This window comes from Acipenser ruthenus, chromosome 31, assembly GCF_902713425.1.
Source record: "Acipenser ruthenus chromosome 31, fAciRut3.2 maternal haplotype, whole genome shotgun sequence".
Lineage (NCBI taxonomy): Eukaryota > Metazoa > Chordata > Actinopteri > Acipenseriformes > Acipenseridae > Acipenser > Acipenser ruthenus.
Window position 1 is genome coordinate 3,570,817 of NC_081219.1, and position 26,805 is coordinate 3,597,621.

Genomic DNA, 26,805 nt, shown 5'->3' on the forward strand with positions numbered 1-26,805 from the left:
TAGTTGTCCAGGCTTGGGGGGGGATTCATCGGGGTTCATTTTATTTCTTTTTTCTATGTGAAGGCTCTTATATTCTGCCAGCTACGGTAATTGTTTTAATTCAAGCCACCTGGTTTCATTGATAAAAGAGCGTATTGTGGGAAATGAGAGGGTGGCCTGAAAGGAGAGCTGAGTGTCGTTTGCAGTTTTGTTGCGGTTTCTTTTTTGCTTTTTAAATTATTTAAGCTTATCTAGAGACGATGTAACATTTTTTATGGAGTGTCACTGAGCTAATTGTCGCGAATACAGCTTTGAAATACCGTTCGTTTTATATGGATTATTTGAAACTGAAGAAAACAGATCGATTTACGTCCCAGGAACAACGCGCAGCCGGTCCTTGGACACACGGCAGGAAGGGGTGAGACGGTCTGTTAAACTTTTCTTTTTTGCGCTGGACAATGCTGGATTACAATTGTTTTTTTTCTTCATAGTACTATGAGTGTTTATTTTGATACTTTTATTTTTTTCTGGAATATGTTTTTTTGCAAGTTTGTTTTGTTTTGAAGCACGTTTGACTTTGTTTTTTGGATTGGCTTTGTTTGGTTTGTCTTTCTGCAATAAGGAACTTTATGACCGCATTGATTTACATGGACTGGTTAATTTTTGTTAATACTACTTCATTGTGTTTCAAGCTGTTTTTGCGAAACGGTTTTACCAGTAATACCCAGGGTTAACAGGGTCATTTTGACTGTTTACTGTATTACTTGTTGTTTCACTGCCAAAATATTTATATCAGTGTATCCACTATGCATTCTATTGTGCTATGAGGTTTCTTAGAGCAATGTTTAAGGTATATTTTGCTTCCTTTGTATCGACATTGTACTGTTCTACAGTTTTTTGCCACTATAAAAAGGTTACTGAAGATTATGACACTCTTACCCACGAACTTTTGGTCCCATTATTTGCTGTCAATCAGTCTTTAATTATCTGTTTTTGAAAACAGTTAGTCTTGGCTTGTGTCTTAAAAGTCTGGTTGTTACAGGCTCCTCAGATCAATTAAATAAATATGGACATTTTAAACTGCTTTTAGATGGACTTGAGACCCAGTCTAGCACTACTCTAAAGAATCTTGGTATTATTTTTGACCAAAACTTGGCTTTTGACGAGCATATTCGTAATATTACTAAAGTTTCTTTTTGCCATCTACGTAATATTACTCATATTCACTCCTGTCTTACTCAGGCAGATGCAGAAAAGCTGATTCATGCCTTTGTTTTTTTCTCGTATAGACTATTGTAATGCTTTGTTTGCTGGTGTCTCAAAAAACTCTCTTAAAAAATTACAATGTCCAAAATTCAGCGGCTAGAATTTTAACTAAAACCAAATTCACTGTTCATATTACTCCAGTCTTAGTCACGCTGCATTGGCTCCCAGTGGAGTTGACTTTTAAGGCTCTGCATGGGTTAGCGCCAAGCTATATCTGCACAGTCTTCAATCCTATGATTCTGGTCTAGTCAAGGTACCAATAACTAAGCAGCGATCTTTCGTGGGGCAGAGCCTTTTCATGTCTAGCCCCAAGGCTGTGGAACGACCTCCCGAAGGTCATAAGGGATAGTGACTCTGTAACCTCTTTTAAATCTAAGTTGAAAACACATTTTTATTCAATGGCTTTTATTGTATGAACAAATTGTTATGTTTTTTGTATTTTTTTTTATTGTTCAACGCTTTGAGATGCACATGAAAGGCGCTATATAAAATAAAGATTATTATTATTATTAGTAGTAGTAGTTGGTGAGGAAGGGTCAGATTCTTTGTATGTTGCTCAGGAAGAATCAGCAGGTGCGTGCTAGAGTGGAGATGTGCTGGGAGTAGGAGAGGCAGGGGTCCAGGGTTACTCCAAGGTTCTTGGTTGTCTAGTAGTTGGCGTGTGGTATATGTGTGTGTGTGCATGTGTTGCAAAGAATGTCCTTGCTTTTTGAGAATATATTTATAGTTAGAAAGCCTGTATATTCTATTATAGAGCACATAAACAAAACTGACTATTTGTAAACTTGATTAAACACGTCACAGGTGTCTATATGTTAAACACTGACACAGGTTTATATATAATACACATGATTAGTTTTTCTTCACCTATTCACACTAAGTGTTTAGTGATCTTAGCTCCACCCCCACCCCCTGCCGATGCTAGGATTTACTGGGCCCTGGTGCATGACTGTGAAGAGAACCCCCTCCCCCTGCAGCACAACCTAAAAAAAACCTTTTGAAAATAAATACATCAGAAGCAAAATCTGAATCGGTCAAGCTTATTATTCAACAAAACATATTCTAACGTTATTTTAAGATGACTGTGAACAAGACAGTAATCAATCAAGTAACAGTATATCCAAACTTTTTAATAAATCAATTGTGTAAGAAGATGAATCAATTTGATTAATAACTCGATTTAGTTAATATTGAAACATATTAATAGGTTCAAATTAGTCACAAAACGTATTACTCATAGGCATCAATTGGATTTTTAAAAGCACAAAAGTTGAAAACCCAGCCCACAGTACAAATGCATTTGTTACAACTCATAAGCGAAAACATCATTCTGTGAACAAACTTAACAAATTAATATCTCAAAATCATGTTTTGTTTTTTTTTAAATACTGAATTTTGACCATCTGTTAGAATTTTGTGAGTCAGACAGACCAACACGTTCAGCTTGTCTGATGTGGAACATAAACAGATTTTAGCCTTTTGGCTGACAGTGGTTTGGGGATGCTGTTTGTGCATTGTGGAGATTTTGGCTGGCAGTGGTTTGGGGATGCTATTTGTGCATTGTGGAGATTTTGGCTGGCAGTGGTTTGGGGATGCTGTTTGTGCATTGTGGAGATTTTGGCTGGCAGTGGTTTGGGGATGCTGTTTGTGCATTGTGGAGATTTTGGCTGACAGTGGTTTGGAGATGCTGTGTGTGCATTGTGGAGATTTTGGCTGGCAGTGGTTTGGAGATGCTGTTTGTGCATTGTGGAGGTTTTGGCTGACAGTGGTTTGGGGATGCTGTTTGTGCATTGTGGAGATTTTGGCTGACAGTGGTTTGGTGATGCTGTGTGTGCATTGTGGAGATTTTGGCTGACAGTGGTTTGGAGATGCTGTTTGTGCATTGTGGAGATTTTGGCTGACAGTGGTTTGGGGATGCTGTTTGTGCATTGTGGAGATTTTGGCTGACAGTGGTTTGGAGATGCTGTTTGTGCATTGTGGAGATTTTGGCTGACAGTGGTTTGGGGATGCTGTTTGTGCATTGTGGAGATTTTGGCTGACAGTGGTTTGGGGATGCTGTTTGTGCATTGTGGAGATTTTGGCTGACAGTGATTTGGGGATGCTGTGTGTGCATTGTGGAGATTTTGGCTGACAGTGGTTTGGAGATGCTGTGTGTGCATTGTGGAGATTTTGGCTGACAGTGGTTTGGGGATGCTGTTTGTGCATTGTGGAGATTTTGGCTGACAGTGTTTTGGGGATGCTGTTTGTGCATTGTGGAGATTTTGGCTGACAGTGGTTTGGGGATGCTGTTTGTGCATTGTGGAGATTTTGGCTGACAGTGGTTTGGGGATGCTGTTTGTGCATTGTGGAGATTTTGGCTGATGTGGCTGGAAGCCAGACTGCAGAGATTCAAGCAGATTGTTATCTGTGAGATGTTTCATCAGCTGGTTGGCTACAGCCCTTTCAAGAGTTTTGGAGAGAAAAGGAAGATTGGATATGGGACAGAAGTTGGATAAGACAGCTGGGTCAAGGGAGGGTTTTTTTCAGCACTGGCGTTACTCGGGCAGTCTCGAGGGCAGCAGGAACCAGGCCTGAGACCAGGGATAGGTAGAGAGTATGCATAAGGAAGGAGCAAGGTCAGAAGCACAGAGACGGACAAGATTTGTTGGCCAGGGGTTCAAGGGGTATGTGGCAGTAGTTGATTTCAACAATAGACTGGAGACATCATTAACCCTTTGCAGTCCATTTATTAACTGCGCGTCAGGCACGCCAGGTCTAATTAATTTTCACACCCGCAGTTAATTTTATACGCGCTGTTTAAAAGTATTTTTTTTCACAGTCAAATGGGTTTAAATGGCCCTGCATATCAACAAAGCACTCACTAGGCATCTCCAGCCCCGCCCCACCCTTTCGTTTGCTATAGCGTTCACCTATGTAAGAAATAAATAATAATAATAATAATAGTCGTACATACCGATCGATCATCTCCGGATCACTCGTTTTATCACCAAACTCCTCAATAATGCGATCCAAGTCATTATTTTATTACTATAACATCTGAAAAAAGCTCTGCAAATGTCCATGATAGTCTCTGTGCGCTGACGCACTCAGCCAGCTTGTTTACTATGAACGCCCCGTTATCTGATACCTGATACCATGTATGACTATTCATGAGATACGCCTTTTTTTTTTTTTTTTTTTTTTCGACTTGTCTCGGCTCCTGTCGCTCCCACTCGGCAATTGAATGGTTTTCTCGGCTTTTTCCGGAGAAAAAACGACTAAACACCCGTTTATTGCATTGCTATAATGATGTCGGACCCAGTCCGACAAAGGACCTGTGAGGAATAATTGCAATGTCGGACCCAGTCCGACAATGGACCGCAAAGGGTTAATGGAGAGAGGAGAGAAGGAAGAGAGAGCAGGAGGGGCAATCGGAGGAGAGTCAAGGTGGTCAACTACTATACTGGGTTTATGCCAGGATAGAGTAGAATAAATGGTGTCGATTTTGTTCCGAAACAAAGAGAATAAATCATTGCAGGTAAGAGAGGAGGATGAATGGGAGGTGGATTTATCGATGGCTGGATGCAGGATTTGATCAATGGTTTTGAAGAGAATATTTGGTTTACTGTGTCCTAGAGATATGAGTTCTGAGAAGTACTTCAGCAGCGAGCACACGTCTGTAGCTACTGAGGTGATCGGTACAAATCATTCGGTGAACTGTTAGTCCAGACGACCTCCATTTGTGGCTCCGCCTTGCGGCAGGCAGACTTAAGCAGTTGAAGTTCGAGGGTATACCATGGACAGTTTCGATGTTTCTTCACTATTCTGGTTGTAAGCGGGGCAGCTGTGTTGATAATCTGAGTAAGGGTGGCGTTGTAGAGGGACACCGCAGCATCGACCGAAGACGGGAGAGTACCAGTCAGAGGGGAAGAAGAGACACATTCCGATTGGTATTGTAGGATTCAGCAGATTTTTGGGACAGAAGGAAATAACAGTATCAGGAGTAGCTGAAAGTGCAGGAAGATTAACATTGGCAGTGATTAAGAAATGGTCAGAGAGAGAGAGATATCTGAGACTGAGAGATTGGAGATATCAAGACCTCTGGTGATGAGCAGATCCAGGGTGTGTCCACGGGTGTGAGTGGGAATGGTGACAGATTGAGAGAGTCCAAGACAGTCCAGGAGCGTGACAAAGTCGGTCACTAGGGGGGAAGAAGGCAAATCGACATGGATGTTGAAATCACCTAGGAATAGAATTTTGTCAATTAAAGTGCAGATTAGGGAGAGGAATTGCAAGAAATCAGCAATAAAAGCGGAGTTATTCTTTGGTGGACGGTAGATAACAGCAAGGGTGAGCGACATGGGAGAGGGGAGCTTGATAGCGAGATGCTCAAATGAAGAGAAGGCTGGCATAGAGAAAGTTGAGGCAGCAAGCACAGAGTTAGCAATAACAGCAGTGCCCCCACTTCTACCAGTGAGGCGTGGCTTGTCAAAGAGAGAGTAGCCATTTGGGGTGGATAGATGTAGTGAGTGCTTATCATTTACAGAGTGCCAGGTTTGTGCTAGACAGAGAAGATCAAGATTAGTATCAGCTATAAGTTCGTTGAGAAGCAGAGATTTGTTAGTCAGAGAATGGCAGTTCAGGAAGGAGAGTTTACAGTTTGTAGCAGGCAGTACAGGGGGAGAGGGACTTAGTAGCAGTACCTGAGGCAAGTGCTTACCAGTGTTCATACTAGGAGAGGAGAAAGAGTGAGCCCGCTGTGTCCAGGGGATCCAGACATTAGGTGTCAAGGTGGGAATGAGGCCTCTGGTAGCCATTGGGAGAGATTTGGGAAAGGTCCTCGCTCCACCTGTCCTCGCTCTGACTGCCACAGCTCAGACTGCCTTTGGACGTGTGACCCTTAGACTGCCACAGTTCAGACTTCCCTTGGACGTGTGGTCCTTAGACTGCCACAGCTCGGACTGCCCTTGGACGTGTGACCCTTAGACTGCCACAGCTCGGACTGCCCTTGGACGTGTGACCCTTAGACTGCCACAGCTCGGACTGCCCTTGGACGTGTGGCTCTTAGACTGCCACAGCTCGGACTGCCCTTGGACGTGTGATCCTTAGACTGCCACAGCTCGGACTGCCCTTGGACGTGTGATCCTTAGACTGCCACAGCTCGGACTGCCCTTGGACGTGTGATCCTTAGACTGCCACAGCTCGGACTGCCCTTGGACGTGTGATCCTTAGACTGCCACAGCTCGGACTGCCCTTGGACGTGTGATCCTTAGACTGCCACAGCTCGGACTGCCCTTGGACGTGTGATCCTTAGACTGCCACAGCTCGGACTGCCCTTGGACGTGTGATCCTTAGACTGCCACAGCTCGGACTGCCCTTGGACGTGTGGTCCTTAGACTGCCACAGTTCAGACTTCCCTTGGACGTGTGGTCCTTAGACTGCCACAGCTCGGACTGCCCTTGGACGTGTGATCCTTAGACTGCCACAGCTCGGACTGCCCTTGGACGTGTGGCTCTTAGACTGCCACAGCTCAGACTGCCCTTGGACGTGTGGCTCTTAGACTGCCACAGCTCGGACTGCCCTTGGACGTGTGGCTCTTAGACTGCCACAGCTCGGACTGCCCTTGGACGTGCGGCCCTTAGACTGCTGGCGCTTAGAACGGCTGCTGTTCTAAGACACTGTTTGCCAATTAAATCTTGTAGGCCTGGAGCCGTATACTTAACACACGTTTGTAATCAGCCTCCCAATTCAACACAGCCCAGAACACGAAATAAATTTTTAAGTGCAGTCTGGTTACCTTAGCAATCAACGATTTAAACTATCAATTTAACTGTAATTCACTTGCGCATTTCAATGTATCTCTTCAGTTACAATCACCAAACCATTCTGGAGCTAGAGACTGCCAAAAAACCCAGCAAAAAACACCATTTTTTTTTACTATCTGGATCTTGGAATCCGCATATCCGAGCAAAACGAAATGGCCCACATCAAGGGATCTAACCAAAGGGACCACACAGCCACATTTTCGTGCAAATCCATTGAATATGGTCAAAGTTATTAAAGTACAGAAATTGGGGTTTAACATTAAACTGCCTACTCAACCCTAAATATAGTGGCACTATCTGAATTAGCTCAATAGCTCCTGGGTTCAGGCATTATACACTGTGAACATTTTATTATTGCCAAGACCTAAGATGGTTACCAGATTGAGATATTGGCTCCATATTCAATACACAGCTGAATTTTATTACTACGGTGGTAGTAATTTAGCAAAGCTGTCTCTGCACCAAAGCCTCCAATATGATTTTTATCCAAATGCTTTTGTGTTTTATCGATTTATGTTTGACAGGAAACTTTTTCAGGATGGGCTTATATACTTAGATAACAGCCTTCTTAATTAAGAAACTATTTTTAACCCCTAGAAGGCACTAAACCTTTAAGTAGAACATGAACCAGTTCAGAACAGCTCTTAACCTTGGACGAAGCCCCCCAGCCCCTCTCATCAGGTTATTATTTTGTCATTTAGTAGACACTTTAATCCAAAGCGATTTACAGAGACTAGGGGTGAACTATGCATCACAACTGCTGCTGCACAGTCACTTACAATAAGTCTCATCTGAAGGTTGTATACTTGAGACAGCTCTGTCTGCACCCAAGTAAGAAGAAACCAAGTATAAGTCGGCATTATCCTCCAGCCTGTGCTGATCCATGTGTACCAAAGTGCCTCCATGGTAAAAGGGGACATATGGGTGGCTCAGATAATGCTTCAGAAGGCATCCCTGCCACCTGGCCCTCATTGCAGGAGCTGTTTGTTTGAACTAATCCAGTTTACTGCTGCTTTTGTTTCTTAAATAAAAATATGAGAAGGTGTAAGCAATTCTAGTGTAAAACAAGTTAGCAAATAGCATGCTTTCCAATCTACATAGCTGTAGAAGATGGTCTTTCTTTGTTATGCTCCTCTGACAGTCCTTGCTATAATGCAGTAACCCATTATTATTATTTATTTCTTAGCAGATGCCCTTATCCAGGGCGACTCACAATTGTTACAAGATATCACATTATTTTTTACATACAATTAACCATTTATACAGTTGGGTTTTTACTGGAGCAATCTAGGTAGAGTACCTTGCTCAAGGGTACAGCAGCATTGTCCCCCACCTGGGATTGAACCCACGACCCTCCGGTCAAGAGGCCAGAGCCCTAACCACTACTCCACACTGCTGCCCATTGTAGGCTGAGTACAATAAAGCCTGCCCCTTAACCTGGAGACCTGGGCTAAATCCTCAGTCATTGCTGTCCTAGCACATGCCACCATATTTAAGCATATTTTATATTTAAGTTGTCTTTTTATTATTAGTATATTTTATATTTTCTGGACTGGATATTTTTTTGTTTTTCATTCGAATCATCAGAAACACAGTCACCGTCTGTATGAAGTAGTGCTGCAGTGATTCTTCAGTATTGTTAGATTTTTGCTGTTGTACTTTAAAAACTGCAAACGTTTGTCATTGAGGAATATTAAGGGAACGGTGTTCTGAACCTACATAGTGGAAAGAATTTACAGTTTCTTTACTGTTGGTCCACAATAAAAAGCAAGAATACACTATTTGAAGGAAAACGTGATCCAACAAAGATTAGATTGTTTTAGAACTGGAGATCTCTACCAAGAACCATGGTGTTTGCACCCGAGTGTTAATCAAAATCCAGATTGAAACGAAGGTGTCAGTAGTGAGACACAGCACTGTATATCCCAGTGTGCATTGCAGCTCCCTCTCCCTCCCTGTGTCTTTACTCCACAGTGCCCCCTGCTGCAGGGAAGCAGCTCTACTCACCAGGGTTCTCGTCTGTCACTCCCCCACTCCCTCAGTCAGGCTTACAACTCAGCTGAGGCACAATGTTTATTTATTTATTTTTACATATTTTGAATGATTATTACATTATCTGCCCATGTCAAATATATCTGCCTTGTGTGTGTATATATATATATATATACATATATATATATATATATATATATATATATATATATATATATATATATATATTAGTACCTGTATAACAGAATTCAATTGTGTATCGATGAATTGTGATACTTTCTTTACAGGATACATTGTACTATTATTTATTTATTTATTTATTTATTTATTTATTTATTAGCAGATGCCCTTATCCAGGGCGACTTACAGTTGTTACAAAATATCACAGTACAAAGTATCATATCACATTACTGTATTCCAACATAAGGAATACAGTAAATAATTACATTTAAGAGCTAATCTGCCAGTGGTGGAGGGGGTGAGAGGGGGTGTAGGGAGAAATGATAGTCTGGAGATAGGAGGGAGCAGAAAGGTCAAGACAGCGATAGGCGAGTACAAGTTTTGAATTGGATGCGAGCAGCGATAGGGAGTCAGATTAGGTATATATTCAAACATACACTGTTTAAATAAGAGCCAGTGCTGTAAATACGTCCTGCACCTTGATAATGCGACGTGAGTGAAAAGGCTGTAGTACAATTTAAACAGACTGTGAACCCACAATGTCATTGTATTTCTTAAGAATCAGAGTTGGAATCCAGAGCCATGAATCAACCTACTGTGTTGAAAGAAACATCCTTTTAACGCGTTGCTTCTCAAATGATTGTGGTTTAGTCAGCCTGACCCAGCGGTGCAAGGCATGTTCTGGTACCGCCCTCCCTCGGCTCACTGCACTGACAGGCTGGCATTTCAAACTCTTTCACTGTTATCCTAAGAGGTGGGGGGATGCAGTGGTAATGCATTCTCCGAGCTGTATATCTCAAGTACCTAATCCTGACTTTCACAAGGGGTCATGTTCTGAACTCGCGGGGCACCATGGGAATATTTGTTTTTTTGCCTGTTAGAAATTCCACACAGGCAGTACTTGTGATGGCGGTGACCTTTAGCTGATCCAGTGGCTTCAGTGCCAGGGGTCTGGTCTCAGTGTTTAGAAATGTGTTGGCCTGCAGTGTTTTAACAACCTGATAATGGCTGGCTGTGCAGCCAGCATACCCGTTTTTTGTCTGCCGTTGGTAATCGTTTTTGCCGTTTTGCAATGACTGGGCTACTATGGGAAACTTTTATAAGTTATAAGGACAGATATCAGCCAGACATAATACATATTCTATACAATGCATAAATAAGACATATTTCAATTGTAATAGAAAGGCTTTAAGCTTGAAAGTCCCTAACACCATTCCAATCTATAACTAAAGACAAGAAAAGATCAATGACACAAAAACTACGTTCATGGATAGCAGCTACAAATCTACTTCGAGAGGTTTTGTTTGGGTGACCGACAGGATTTTATTGGGAAAGATTTACAAATAATCCAGGTCTTCTCCAGTTAGCTGCACATCTGTGCACTTGCGGTTTAAATGTGAAAATGAACAGCACAGATTGTGATATTTCTGATTTAAAAATATATATTTAATTTTTAAGTATAATTTCTGGCATATCATTATATTTTGCAAAAATACCTGTTATGTACAGAAACACATTATTTTCAATGATCTGGTAGGATCAGCATCCTAACTGCAACATGCAGGTTATTTAACATAAGACAGCAGGTTCTTTTAAGTGGTGATCTGTTAAGTGGATTTGTTTTTATAGTTAATATGCACTTTTGGGGCATATATACAACATACTGTACATCCTGAAAGAATTCAAACTTATTTTACATATATCCATAAGATACACATTCTTTAATACTTTTTGAACCCCTGCTATTTGATTTTTCTAAGTGGGAGTTCATCTCTGTGATTAACTCGTTACGTTCTGTTCCTTTGTTCTTTAAAGGAGTGAACTGCGAGGTGGAGATAGACGAGTGTAAGTCCGGGCCGTGTCAGAATGGTGCTACCTGCAGTGACCATGTGGGCCTCTACACCTGCACCTGTCCTGAGGGCTACGAAGGGCTGGAGTGCCACATGAACATCGACGAGTGTGCCAGCCAGCCCTGCCACAACGGAGCCTCCTGCCTGGACCTGGTCAATGGGTAAGAACGAGAGCAGCACCAAATAACAAGTGACAGTCCACCTCAGAAACTGGAAGTCATCTCATCACATGTCATGTGATTGTGAAGAAATTGTGGATCTTGCCGTTTTCAGGTGGACAGAAATACAGTTGCGATTGCAACTCATTAACATAAATGGCATTTTAGAACATTAATAAATAGTTTTAAAAATCACAAGCAGTTTTTAAATATAGTGCACAAACCCCAGACATGATCAAATACATAAGAACATAAAGTTTACAAACGAGAGGAGGCCATTCGGCCCATCTTGCTCGTTTGGTTGTTATTGGCTTATTGATCCCAGAATCTCATCAAGCAGCTTCTTGAAGGATCCCAGGGTGTCAGCTTCAACAACATTACTGGTGAGTTGGTTCCATACCCTGACAATTCTCTGTGTAAAGTGCCTCCTATTTTCTGTTCTAAATGCCCCTTTAATATTAATATTAGATTTTTAAAGTGGCGACTGGTCGATCTATTCGACTATTTTTGCCTCAACTACTCGACTTATTAGTAGCGGTTCTACCCTTACTGAGGAGTCTTATTTATTTATCCAGCACATATATAGAACATTTTGCAAGTCATCCCAACCTCTTCCTACCTTACTGGCTCTAACCAGAGAGTAACCATTAAAACCTGTTGCCTTGCAACACTGCCCCCAGTGGTATTTGTTACTGGTCTATTTCTAACATCCTCTAGAAGCACCTTTAGGATTGTATTAGATATGATAGAAGTAAATAAGTCTTCCCAAAATTTTTTCGTCATTGCCAATGGATTTTACCCCGGAGGACAACTCAGATCTGAATGGCTCTACTGCAGACCCGCAGGCGCCCTATCAGCCACAGGGGTCGCTGGTGCGCAGTGAACCGTGGATTGCCCTGCCGACCTAATCCCTCCCTACCCGGGTGGTGCTCAGCCAATTGTGCGCCGCCCCCTAGGAACCCCGGTCACGGTCGGCAATGACATAGCCTAGACTGCGACTCCAGGCTATAGGGCGCATCCTGCACTCCACGAGGAGCACCTTTACTGGATGTGCCACTCGGGAGCCCGAGTGCTTTTTCTGATGACAACTGCTCTGATTTTTCTTGCAGGTATATATGTAACTGCAGTGACACCGGCTTTGTAGGAGAGAACTGTGAGATTGATATCCCTGAGTGCGACTCTAATCCGTGCTTCAATAACGGCAGCTGTGTGGAAGGAGTCAAGAACTACAGCTGCCTGTGCTGGAGCGGTGAGTGTGACACGTTAGCAAGAACTACAGCTGCCTGTGCTGGAGCGGTGAGTCTGTCTGACACGCTAACAGCCTAGAAAGGTAACATTAGGACCTATTTTGATGTAGGCCTAAATGATATTAGCCTAAAAGATCTTTACATTCTAGTACCATTTATACTGGAATTCAAAAAACAAACTGAAATGCTTCTATTTTGGCCTGTTTCTTTGTCCACAGTACAGCTTTCGCTAGAGAACCGCTTATCTAATTTAGATTAAACTTGTTACAGTATGGACATTCTTTAGTGTAGGTTAAAAGGGATCAACAAAGTCAACCCCAGTCACTATTTCTGACTTTCTTTCGTGTGTTACTGGGTGTATCGGAGTGGGAACGTTAGCTCTAATTTTGTATTGTTTCCCATGTGTCCAGGCTTTGAAGGGCACCACTGTGAGCTGGATATCGATGAGTGTGAAGAGCAGCCCTGTCAGAACGGTGGTCTGTGCTACGAGCGCTCCAACCAGATCTATTACGGGGAGCTGGCGGAGTTCCAACAGGAGTTCAGCTACAGGACAGCAGCGGGATACCTGTGTCACTGCCAGCCAGGCTTTACAGGTGAGACTCCTAGGAATCACAACCCCTGCCATAGCACTATCAGTAGCTTTCTATATTATGTGGTAAACATTCTGAGTGGTTCTTACTACAGTTATTCAAATAGTGTGTGTGTGACTGTGACTGTGTGTGTGTGACTGTGTGTGTGTGTGCGTGTGTGTGTCAGTGTGTGTCTGTGTGTGTGTGTTAGTGCATGTGTGTGTGTGGGTGTGCATGTGAGTGTGTGTTTATATGAGCTGTGTTGAGGTGTTTCGAGTTCAGGAACTGTTCTTCAATTCTAGTTACCTGCCATAGACATATGTAATGTAGGCTAGATTAGCTAAAGTGTCTTTACATTAGCAAGAACCAGCACCATCTAGTGCACTGCTGGGTATTGTTATCAAAACAAAAGGAAACCCCTTCCAAAGTGACAGATCACTAGACACGGAGAGCTCTTCATAAACCCCTTCCAAAGTGACAGATCACTAGACATGGAGAGCTCTTGTATAAACCCCTTCCCAAGTGACAAATCACTAGACTGGGAGAGCTCTTCTATAAACCCCTTCCAAAGTGAGGGCTGTGGTTTCAGCTCGCTACCCTGTGCACAGCGGATAGACCTTAGAGCAGGCAGGGCTGTGGTTTCAGCTCACTGCCTTGTGCACAGCGGATACACCTGAGAGCAGGCAGGGCTGTGGTTTCAGCTCACTGGTCTGGGCACAGTGGATACACCTGAGAGCAGGCAGGGCTGTGGTTTCAGCTCACTGGTCTGGGCACAGTGGATACACCTGAGAGCAGGCAGGGCTGTGGTTTCAGCTCACTGTTCTGGGCACAGTGGATACACCTGAGAGCAGGCAGGGCTGTGGTTTCAGCTCGCTGGTCTGGGCACAGCGGATACACCTGAGAGCAGGCAGGGCTGTGGTTTCAGCTCACTGGTCTGGGCACATTGGATACACCTGAGAGCAGGCAGGGCTGTGGTTTCAGCTCGCTGGTCTGGGCACAGCGGAAACACCTGAGAGCAGGCAGGGCTGTGGTTTCAGCTCACTGCCCTGTACTGATTCTGCTCTCTTCCTTCTCAGGGAAGAACTGCTCTGTGAACATCAATGAGTGTGCCTCCATGCCTTGTCAGAACGGGGGGAGCTGTGAGGATCTCGTCAACGGATACCAGTGTCTGTGTGAACCTGGCTTTACAGGTAAAGGCTCTTGCTTTTAATGTACAACTGACTTCTCTAACTGGGAAAATGGCTTAAACCTGTCTTCTCCAAATGAAGGTGATTCCTAATACCCTTTCCTCCGCACCGCCTGAACAGAGATACAAATTAACTGAAACCACGTGGATGTGTTTTAATTAGGTAGTGTGCATAGCAAATAACTAAATGGAAAAACCACCAAGTACACTTTTTCACACGGGGGCATTGAGTGTTGCATAACTTTCTTTAATAAATAAATGAAATATGTATCAATTTTTTGTGTTATTTGTTCACTCAGGGTCCCTTTTATCTAATATTAGGTCTTGGTTGAAGATCTAATAACATTCAGTGTCAAAAATATGCAAAAATGCAGAAAATCAGACGGGGCAAATACTTTTTCACGGCACTGTATGTATGTATGTATGTATGTATGTGTGTATATATATATATATATATATATATATATTGTCTTTTACGCAAACTGTTCTAATTGACTGTTTTAGTGAGCTTTTGGTTTTAATCTGCAATATTTTTGTATCTTTGTGTTCAGCGTGTTAATCAGATGTGCAAATGAGTTGCATCATGTTGCAACCATGTTTTCAGAGATTTGTTAGTAATTTATGGCATATTGGTCTTATTAGAGAGGTAATGTAACAGAATACATCTGAGACTGCAGATGGGGACCTTAATAGTGAATAGAAGGTCTTGGATTGGAATGGACTGAAAGAGCCAGGAGTGAGTACTGCGGCGCTAGACTTTAACACAGTGCTTTTTCTTTTGTTATTTCACCATCCTTTAGAAAGGTTTCCTGTGTAACACCATAGTAAAAGCAGGCAGGCATGGTTCTGTGACATCACTTGGTATCGTTTTGAGGCTGCAGTGAGTAATGTTTTCAGAATATCTGTTTATAAGGTTTAGACAATTGTTGAGCGCCATCTAGTGTATAAAAGTGGAATTTGTAAAATGTTTAAATGCTGGTTATGCTACATCACACAACAATGGCATGGTTATTTTATATTTTTTGAATGAAAAAAGATTATTTTTATATTTAAAAAGAAAGTACTAAATAAACAGTATGCCTAATGGAAATGTACTGCTGTTAATTTAATTGAAATCCAAAGAAACAAAAAATACCAAGGGCATCGCAAACAGCATACAGGGCTTCTCAGACTCGGTCCTGGAGACCCCAATGTGTCTGCTGGTTTTCATTTGCTTAATTAGATCGTTTTACTTGTTTTCAGCTCTTGAAACAGTTGCAGTGCAAGTTACTTAAGATAAAATAAGACGTTATAGCTAACTTGAAATCTGCAACTGCTTAAGAGCTGAAAACAAATAAAAAGGTCTATTTAAGCAAATGAAAACCAGCAGACCAACTTACTGTGTATTTACATAGTAGTTACTGTGTAAATACATGTGTACTTAAACATAATAACAATGATTCTGCATAGTTACAATGTAGTAATGTGCATGGTATATCTAAATACACAATTGTATCAGAAAGGGCTTGAGTTAGGGTTATATTGTGCACACAGATTTACACATAATAACATTGTAATCAAGTCGAAGCTCACATGTATTTACTAAGTAACTACTATGTAAATGCACAGTAATTAGGGACACTTGATGTAAAGTGTTACCCAGAATTTAACCTCCTGCTGCTGCATGCCATGCCTGTTCAGTGTTAAAGTTTTGTGCCAGCACTTAAATCTAACTTAAGGTACATTAACCAACCACCCAAAAGGATCTGCTTATATTTTACTGAAAAACTGAACATGACTGTGGAGCCTGCTGTTTTTATAATTAGAACACAGCCTTTCTTCCAAAAGAGTTTAGCACACCAAATGTAGGCTAGGAGGGAGCGTAAAGATTGTAATTGTGGGAGTGCTTTAGAACAAAAACAGCATGCCTCTTTTTATTGCTGCACACTGAAGATACAGTACTGCAGGGGGCCCATGTTTCAAATACTGCTTGGATACACGATGTCTGGCATGCAGTCTTGGTAGTGAAGGCATGAGCGGAAATGTTTGTTATCTGACTTCTGTGTCATAATTTCTCCATAGCTTTCAACACTCATATGTTTAGTAATACAGATCTGTTAAAGTGATGTATGGAGGGTGAACAATGTTGGGACCCCCTATCCCAGCTGAGACTGTAACGCCTGATTACCAGCTCCTGACACCTCACCTGAACAATGTTGGGACCCCCTTTCCTAGCCGAGACTGTAACGTCTGATTACCAGCTCCTGACACCTCACCTGAACAATGTTGGGACCCCCTTTCCTAGCCGAGACTGTAACGTCTGATTACCAGCTCCTGACACCTCACCTGAACAATGCTGGGACCCCCTTTCCTATTTTTTCAGTAAAGGATTTGTAGATTTCTAGTGCTCAATATCCCTTATTGTTTGGTTTACCTCTAGAAACAAAAATCACAGTTTAATTGAAAGATTGCTCTTTGTTTGGCTAAATGAATTAAACCTACAGACTTGGATAACGCAAGTCAAACCTGATGCATTGAATCACTTGATCCTCCTGTGAGGATCAAGTGATTCAATTGATCCTCCTGGTTCATTGGGTATTGATAAAGGAATGATAGTCATGTGATTACAGCTTCCCTCTCTCATTATGTGACTTTTAGCAAAGTACTCCATCGTTAATCACTGTTTTATCTTCATGCATGTCATAGATAATACAATGTGTCTTTAAGTATTGTGACCGGCACATACGTATAGTACAGCATTGTGGCTTTACTGATCCAAGGACAGTTTCAATGATGAAGGCATGGAATTAACTTAAAGGGAGTGGCAGCATGGTTTCAATAGCAACATCATCAATTGTTCTCTTCATTGTGCTGAAGAGGTCGGTTCTGTTTTACTGTTGATTTGAGAAATTCTGCTTCGTACTGTATACATAGGAACATTTAACTATCTGCTTCCTGGTTCACAGAAGCAGTACAGTGAACATCACATTACATTAAATACCAAATGCAAAAAATATAAAGGGAATCTTGAAAGAATGTGTGTCTGTCTGTCTACAGCTATGACCAAAGGTTTAGCATCACCTACAATTTTAGGATTGAGACATAATAATAATAATAATAATAATAATAATAATAATAATAATAATACTATATGAACATAATGTTGATCTTTTATATAACATCATGTAATCAAAGAAACTACAAAATGAAGTCTACTGGAAGCTATAATAGTACAGTATTTCATGTTAGTTTTAGAAATGTCACATTTTTCAATCAGTTCTTCGTTAGGTATATGGAACAAAGCATTATGTAATTTAATATGTTAATATAACATTATTCAGCAGGTTTTCATTTGACTTTATTAATCAAAATTAGTTAATTCTTGAAATGTATTTGTTTACGACTGTAAATCGCCCTGGATAAGGGCGTCTGCTAAGAAATAAATAATAATAATAATAATAATAATAATAATAATAATAATAATAATTCTGTCGGGTGAGGCAAAACCTTTGGCCAGAGCTGTATAGATATAAATTTAATGGATTCATTTGAAAACCCTGAATTCATTACATAATTGCAGCCATTAAATAGAATCAGATCCTCTGTGAGAATTCAGTTGTGTTTGAGACAGGAAAATAATTAGTAGCTAATCTCATCTGCTTTGACAATTAATCCCAGGAGCTTCGTTCTCTGTGTAAACAGCTTATTGCTTTAAATTAGTATCACAGAGAAACTGCCGTTACAAAGTTTCAGTGCAAAATGATGAATTATTAAAGGTCATTAGATCTTCATAGAGTCTGAATCGTGGTCACCCTTTGATGATTGAAGCGAGGGGTACAGATAGGGATTAGTTTAACCCATTAACCTCATGGAGCTTGATTGAGGGTTTAGGGAGGGGGGCTACAGGAATGCATTATCAGACTGACCACAATCAAATCAAATAAAAAGCTTTACAAGCCATATGCCAACTGTCTTCCTTCTGTCGTAGATTCGTTTTCAGGGGAGGAAAAGATAGCAAAAATGTACTTAAACAAGTAAATTGAAGGGGCTGATGCAAGCACAGCATGTTATAGGATGTAAATGTGAAAGAGGCAACTCGGTTTCACACGGTTTTCTACCCAATTTAAAAATGCCCGATATGAATGCTGTCTAACCACAGCAACCCACTCACCTCTCAGAACATGTGGTCCACAGCCTGGCTCAATAGTATAAAATATATTCTGTATAGTTTCTATATACTATATTATTTATCCTACCACTAATTAAGTCTGACAAAAATCCTCCCCTGCATTCCTCTGTAGCTTGGTATAAAAAGTGAGATTAAAAGCTTTGCCTTGGATGACCAGTGATTGCCCTGAGTCCAGTCCAGCCCAGCGGGGTGTCCACTGATAATACATAGAGTGGAGGGATCAGTAGGTGAAAGGGGAAAGGTTCTTAATGTGTGTAGCAACAGCCCTGCTTTACTGGTATGCGTCACAAGCTTTCAGAACCTATTCTCATCATCATGTTCTGGGAAAAACTCAACCCAAAGACAATCTTCAGAATATTTATTAACATTATTTCTGACCCTACTTATATTGTGAAGATCAATTCGAGATATGCAAATGTTTATTTTACACCACTGCAGATAAACTGCTGCATCCTGGTACCTTTGCTGTGGGTCACATGGTCTGATGGCAGTTAGACCATTGGAGGGAGTTTAACTACAACAGATGAGGTGATTAGGTACCAGGAAGAAACAGCAACATTTAATTTACAGTATAGTGTTGTCATTGAAATATCTACACATTCCAAATTGAAATTTACAGTAACATAAAGTACAAGCAACAAAGCAAAAGATCTTCAACTGAAGAAAAGGGGTATCTGTGATAATATTGATTGTCAAATAAGAGGCTTTTTAAACTAGTTTGGTGTAAACTTTATGAGACCAAATGCCTTGTAAATCATAAGTCCCATTCTGAATGCAGTTCCAAAATAATTGGTAAAAGAAAGAAATCTTAGAATTAAAATATACACAGAATAGGGAAGACAGATAATAAGGCTGCCAGTGTATATTTTTCCATTTCTTTCCAGACTTAATTGAGCAGCTGAGCCCCAGGGTTATGGGTGGGGCTTCGTTCTCATTTAAGTATTCATACCCAATGAAGCAGGCAGACAGAGAACTGACCCCAAAGGCAGTTAATCACGCTAAGCTGGATGTGTGGGAGCTTAATTAAAGACAAAGACGTCTCTTTAATAAATCTTTATGATTGTGGATCTTCATATCACTAACACGCTTGTAAGACAGAAATACACTGCATACAGATTCACGGTAGATCTTCATATCACTAACACGCTTGTAAGACAGAAATACACTGCATACAGATTCACGGTAGATCTTCATATCACAGAAATACACTGCATACAGATTCACGGTAGATCTTCATATCACAGAAATACACTGCATACAGATTCACGGTAGATCTTCATATCACAGAAATACACTGCATACAGATTCACGGTAGATCTTCATATCACTAACACGCTTGTAAGACAGAAATACACTGTATACATTTGCATTTTCTTTTATACAAAGAGCCCTATTTTAATTACCTATACAGCTTCAATATTTAGACCAACCTAATACACTCCCTGGTCCATTATCTGCCATTACATAGCTCCGAATGTTCAAACTGCATGACCCAATGATCAAATTCACTGGGTGATAATGACCCAGTCGAGTGCAGGTCCTCATGCTACCCTACATTTTCAATGTAATTTAAGGTCTGTGATCACAGAACTCAGAGCTATCCCAGGGTCCATTTAGAGTGCTGGTACACAGCCACTGCCACCTAGCTCAGATATGAGAGGCCAAACCCCAGACAAAAAACTGGAGGTGACAGGCTGCTCTAAGATGCAAGCATCGTGAGAATCAATGTACAATAAGAATAACATTTTTTTTTTAGATTTACAGCTGTTTTAGTTATTCTTAAAAACCCTGTAAGCTTTCTGTAATTGCTGCTGGCTTCCTCATTACAGAAGTTATAGAAACAGCTGCTTTCCTTGTGTGCTTTAACTCTAAAGCTCCTCCGTTTGCTTTTGCCCTGTGATGAGAAATGTCAGAATAGAATGAAAATATCCAATGTCTTTTTTTAGTTTTTTTGGCTCTTCTATTTGAATGATAGCGTTCTCAATGGATCTGTCGATGTTGATTTATTACCTATCTGAAATAGGTTGCTGATTGCACCTCTCTTATATTCCTACAGTATATTCTCATTATGAACAGAAAATTTTTTGCTTGTTTACATGCTGAGAATCTGTGTGGGGGGTTTTGTTGTGAAACACATTTAATTGGAGTATTGTAGTGAGTTTCAGTATTCTAGATTCTGCTGGAATAAAGAACCAGATTGTTCAAAAAGCATTTTTTTTAAATTGTATTTATTATTGTTGTTGGTTTGCAGTAGAAATGCCAGATGATTGATATTAAGATCCCTCGCCTCAAAGGGGGACTCTAAACCCTCTGAATGTCCTAAATAATCTTTTTTTTTTTTAAATCTCACAATATGGGTTATTAATAATCATAATTACTGTTTCTGCACTTCCGGTTCTTTGGCTTGTTTAATAAAGTCACCACAATATTTTACTGTCGGAGCTCAGAGCAAGCCTGAGCAAGGTGGACTTTCTGTAAGGAGGCCAGTACAATACTAAAGGGTGTGCACCAATGACATACAAAATAAAACATTCTAATGATGCAAATTAATCTAGAAGTATTCCTTCAACTGTTTTCTGCAGTCTATTGTCTCAAGTTTGGTAGGATTGCATGCATGAGTAGGGTGCTGTTTGACATGCTTTATAATGTATTTAGGATAATTGTCACTTTACTGTGGCACTAATGTAAGCTCCGGAGTTCTGCAGTGTCTTTGTAATCACATTATAGATAACATACCATGCTGCACGGTCCGTCTCTGGAGAGGCAGATTGCACAGATCATGTTGGGACTCTGCTGGGGACCTTATAGCATGTGGGGCTGGAGCGGATTGTCCTGCTTGTCCCGTTTAGCACTGGGCACTTGAAAGGAGAACAGCGGGGAAGCAAGGCTGTACATTTTAATATCGCCTCTAATGATCTCTACCATGTTTTTATTGCATACATGTTATTATAAATCACGTATGAGAAATCAACCAGTTATTGATTTGTCAAATACCAGTACATCTTTCTGGTTAGCCCTGCATCGAGTCCTGGGCTTCAGAGCTCCCCTTGTTCAGGTATATTATTGAAATCAGTAGGTGCCAGGGGTTTGAACAATCAGGCCCCTGGTAAATCTGCTCTGAAGTGAGCACACTGTAATAAGTCTCACCTGCGTCTGTAGGTTGACTATTAGGAGTCCATGCAGCAACAGTTGGAGATTTCAAGTGAACTATACAATTGTATAAGTAACTTGAAATCTTCACATTTTTATGAGCTAAGAACAATTAAAAAGGTCTCATTAAGCAAAGTATTAGTTCAGTTGTTTAACTTCCTTGACATTCATTTTAATTGTCCAGAGAATTCTGGTTTTGTTTGAAGGAGACAATTGCCGGTTAATTCTCTAGTCTGTTCTGGGTTCAAATCCAGCTCAGATTGCACAAAATGAGTTTGTTGGTCTAAACTGTGACATTAGCCCCCATCACAAGTCCAGCGCTCAATTCAGCACAATCGTCAGTCTGTGAGAGGTGCAGGACTGAATGCAGCTCAGCACTGAGGTGTGTGTCACTGTGAGGGGAATTCCTGTGGGGCCAGAGTCCTTCAACCTTCATGAGAGCAAAATCCACAAGCAAAGACAAATCAATGAGCATCCCATTGGAATCCAGCTATGAATCTTCAACACAAATCAATGAACATCCCATTGGAATCCAGCTATGAATCTTCAACACAAATAAATGAGCATCCCATTGGAATCCAGCTATGAATCTTCAACACAAATCAATGAGCATCCCATTGGAATCCAGCTATGAATCTTCAACACAAATCAATGAGCATCCCATTGGAATCCAGCTATGAATCTTCAACACAAATCAATGAGCATCCCATTGTGATCTAGCTGTGAATCTTCAACACAAATCAATGAGCATCCCATTGGAATCCAGCTATGAATCTTCAACACAAATCAATGAGCATCCCATTGGAATCCAGCTGTGAATCTTCAACACAAATCAATGAGCATCCCATTGGAATCCAGCTATGAATCTTCAACACAAATCAATGAGCATCCCATTGGAATCCAGCTATGAATCTTCAACACAAATCAATGAGCATCCCATTGGAATCCAGCTATGAATCTTCAACACAAATCAATGAGCATCCCATTGGAATCCAGCTGTGAATCTTCAACACAAATCAATGAGCATCCCATTGGAATCCAGCTATGAATCTTCAACACAAATCAATGAGCATCCCATTGGAATCCAGCTATGAATCTTCAACACAAATCAATGAGCATCCCATTGGAATCCAGCTATGAATCTTCAACACAAATCAATGAGCACCTCATTGGAATCCAGCTATGAATCTTCAACACTTTTAATCTGAAGATTATTGACTAGGCACTCATTAGGGACAGTCTGCATCACATACCTGACCCAGTTACAGTAGATGCAGTGAGTTGTAAACATTTAGTAGTTGCACAGTCAGCAACTACTGAATGTTTAAACTCAACTCAGCCACTAAATTAATGTGTTATACATTTGCTTTGTTGTTACAAGAACAGTTTAGGGGGAGGCACTGTTTTAGCAATGCTGAGATTGATGACTCCGGGGGACTTTAGTGGGACTTTTCCAGTCGATGTGTTGATAGCATTTTGGAAATTCGGGTCAATCAAGTTAGTGTCTAACTTTTAATGGTACAGTGTAGGTTACTAAACCCTAGGGATGTAAAAATACAGTATGTGCTGTATCACAATATGCTGGTCACTATACAGTAAGTATCACAATACATACTAGAGTCCTGATGGGCTTCTTGGTATGATGAGTAAGAACAGATTTTGAGCTAGACAGTTAAATGAGCTAGAGAGAGTCTATAGTCATACCAACTATAACGTACAGTTATTTCTCATTCAAGGCCATCTGGTTGACTGCATGTATCATAAATCAAACTGTACACACCTTTATACACGATACACAAAAGTATGACAATTCGTTTTTACATCCCCTTCTAAGCATGTGGCCGCCCTTGTCAGCAGTCTGTCCTTGGCCCAGGATTGTGCTTGAGGGATGAAGTGATCCTTCAGGTCAGGATTATTGAGGTGCGTTGGCAGGGCTTTGTGAAGAGGCTCACAGATCCAAACCAAGCAGTCTGAAACAGAACCCCGTCCGACTGTAAAACCAGAAAAGGAAAAGTGCAGCTAGCTCTGCTCAGTGAAGTAACAAAGCAGCCCGGCAGTGCCAGGCATGACCGGCGATGTATCATGTGGGACTGCTTCCTCGACAAACATTCTTGTTGTCAGAGCTGACAGGAGCCAGCTGGGAGGGAATGAAGCAGAGCGGATTAGCTCTCAGTAAGTTGTGTTGGAGAGCGGCTCACAGTGTATAGGCTGCTTCAGCTCTAATCACTTCTGCCTGACTGGCACAGGGGGAAAGCACGCATGCTGCCCTTTTTTTAGGAAGCATCTTTTTTTTTTTTTTTTTTATTCCGACAATGTCACTAATGTCTACGGGGAAGACGCAATGAAACCTCTTCTAATGCAAGTGATTTTGTACGGAATTTGGCTCGTAACAGGTAACTGGCATGTCACCTTAATTCATATCGTGTTTGAGGAAATTGTCACAGTGCTGGTATAGCAGTGAAGGGAGTTTGACCCATTTAAAAGGACTGTTCCCTTTACCGTGTAACATGGAAAACAGGACATCCCTGAATTCTCCAAGGCATCATTCTCAATTTAGATTAGAATGGAGGAGGCTTCCTTATTGTTTGAGCTGCAGTCTACTAACATGGCTTGTGATTGTGTCACAGTGTGTGCTTTCTTAATTAATATTGTGTTCATGCTATCAATTGACATTTGGCAATGCATTACCTTGTATATATTTAAAAGGATGCCATTATCATTTCAGTTAAGCAGATATCTTTTATAAACACCATGCAAGCACATTAGATATGTCAATATGTAATGTGTAATGTTTATTGCATGCATTTTTGTATACACACCTGTGTGTTTCTTATATATATATATATATATATATATACATATATATATATATATATATATACACAATGTGTGTGAATACATTTTACTACATAGACTGCAATGTTTGTGTGCCCAACCCACGCACAGTACATTTGGGTAAACATATTTGAGAATAATTATGCAGTATTGAAATACAAGCTTGACTTCCATTTTGTCAACTGTCTAGACTAAACCAACATTCTAATTCTAAAGGGGCTTTTGCTTTCTGGTTTTACATAGTCTATAGTAGGATCAGAAATCATAAGAAATACAGATACGCAAATGCTAAGGAGCAGCCCTTCACAGTCTTCCTACTAAATGCCTGTATATCAAGCCTCCATATCTTCCACTGAATGTACGTGGAATTTCATGGGGTATTGACGCTTTTCTCTATCTGAAAACTACAGGAAACTCCAGCAGTATCTATGGAATCTATATGTGATTGTGTGCGTTTATTTCTGGCTCATTGGTACTGATCTGTGATTCAGGTTACATGGTATCAGAGACTGTGGATGTGTAGACTGTCAAATCATGTTCTATTTCCACAGATCTCTGAGTATTATATATTATTATTATTATTTATTTCTTAGCAGACGCCCTTATCCAGGGCGACTTACAACCGTAAACAAAATTACATTTCAAGAATCACAGTACAAGTAATAATACAATTAAGAGCAAGATAAATACAATGACTTTGGTTCTAACAAGTACAAGTATGGCAAAATACGATTCAATAACGGAGCAGATAACACAGTGTCAGTGATAGTTACATCAGGATATAATTAAATACAAAATACTACAGATTAAGTAACACTTAACAGATTACAGTACTCTAAAGTACAGGATTAAGTGCAGTAAAATAGGGAGCATATAAGAGCAAGTAAAGCTCATTTAAGGAAGAGTGATAAGTGTCCAGAGGGAAAAAACAGGAGTTCTACAGGTGCTGTCTGGAGAGGTGAGTCTTGAGGAGGCGCCAGAAGGTGGTCAGGGACTGGGCAGTCCTGACATCTGTAGGGAGGTGATTCCACCACTGCGGGGCAAGGGTGGAGAAGGAGCGGGCTCTGGAGGCAGGGGAGCGTAGAGGAGGTAGAGCCAGTCTTCTAGTGCATGAGGAGCGGAGAGGTCGAGTTGGAGGTGTAGGGAGAGATGAGGGTCTGGAGGTAGCTGGATGCAGTCTGGTCAAGGCATCTGTAGGCTAGTACAAGAGTCTTGAACTGGATGCGAGCGGTGATCGGGAGCCAGTGGAGTGAGCGGAGCAGTGGAGTTACGTGGGAGAAGCGAGGCAGAGAGAACACCAAGCGAGCAGCGGAGTTCTGGATGAGCTGGAGTGGACGGGTGGCGGATGCAGGGAGGCCAGCCAGGAGGGAGTTGCAGTAGTCTAGGCGGGAGAGTACCAGGGCCTGGACCAGGAGCTGGGTGGCGTAGTTGGTGAGGAAGGGTCGGATTCTTTGTATGTTGCTCAGGAAGAATCGGCAAGTGCGTGCCAGAGTGGAGATGTGCTGGGAATAAGAGAGGCAGGGGTCCAGGGTGACTTCGAGGTTCTTAGCTGAGGAGGAGGGAGAGAGTGTGGTAGATTCCAGAGGAACAGCGATAGAGAGATCAGAGGAGGTGGAGGAGGAGGGAAAGAAAAGGTCAGATTTAGAGATGTTGAGTTTGAGGTGATGCGAGAGCATCCAGGAGGAAATAGCAGACAGACAGGTAGAGATACGGGAGGAGATGGTGGAGTCAGAGGTGGGGAAGGAGAGGAAAATCTGAGCATCATCAGCATAGAAATGGTATGAGAAACCATAGGATGCGATGAGAGGGCCCAGGGGGCGGGTGTAGAGAGAGAACAGGAGAGGACCCAAGACTGACCCTTGGGGGACTCCTGTTGAGAGAGGGCAAGTTGTGGAGGTTGCTCCATGCCAGATTACCTGGTAAGTGTTGTTGGAGAGGTAGGAGGAGAACCAGGCCAGAGCAGTGCCAGAGATTCCCAGGTCAGCGAGAGGATAATTGAATAGAGTGATCGACAGTGTCAAAGGCAGCAGAGAGGTCGAGGAGAATTAGGACAGAGGAGAGAGAGGCAGCTCGGGCAGAGTTTAGTGAGTTGCAGACAGACAGGAGGGTGGTTTCAGTGGAGTGAGCAGAGCGGAAGCCAGATGGGAGAGGGTCGAGCAGAGAGTGGTTGGACAGGAAAGCAGAGCTGGCGGTGTACAGCCTGCTCGAGGGTTTTGGAGAGGATGGGTAGGAGGGAGACAGGACGGTAGCTCTGGAGGGTTTTTTGAGGAAGGGAGTGATAGAGGCTTGTTTGAAGGCAGAGGGAAGGAGACCAGAAAGGAGAGAGGTGTTGAGAAGGGAGGAGATGAAGGGAAGTAGAGCAGGAGCAGCAGCTTGAAAGAGGTGAGTGGGGAGGGGGTCCAGGGCACACTTGGTGGGTTT

The 26,805-nt window shown here is 41.6% G+C and overlaps 1 protein-coding gene across 2 annotated transcripts in view; it reads left to right on the plus strand.

The window, feature by feature from the left end:
* LOC117396973 (protein crumbs homolog 2-like) overlaps positions 1–26,805 on the plus strand; it is a 197,460-nt gene that overhangs the window by 134,414 nt on the left and 36,241 nt on the right. For both annotated transcript variants that reach the window (XM_059005292.1, XM_059005293.1), the window contains 4 exons: positions 11,037–11,232; positions 12,339–12,478; positions 12,887–13,069; positions 14,122–14,235. In XM_059005292.1, the coding sequence (XP_058861275.1) occupies positions 11,037–11,232; positions 12,339–12,478; positions 12,887–13,069; positions 14,122–14,235 (633 nt within the window). The remainder of the gene's footprint in view (positions 1–11,036; positions 11,233–12,338; positions 12,479–12,886; positions 13,070–14,121; positions 14,236–26,805) is intronic.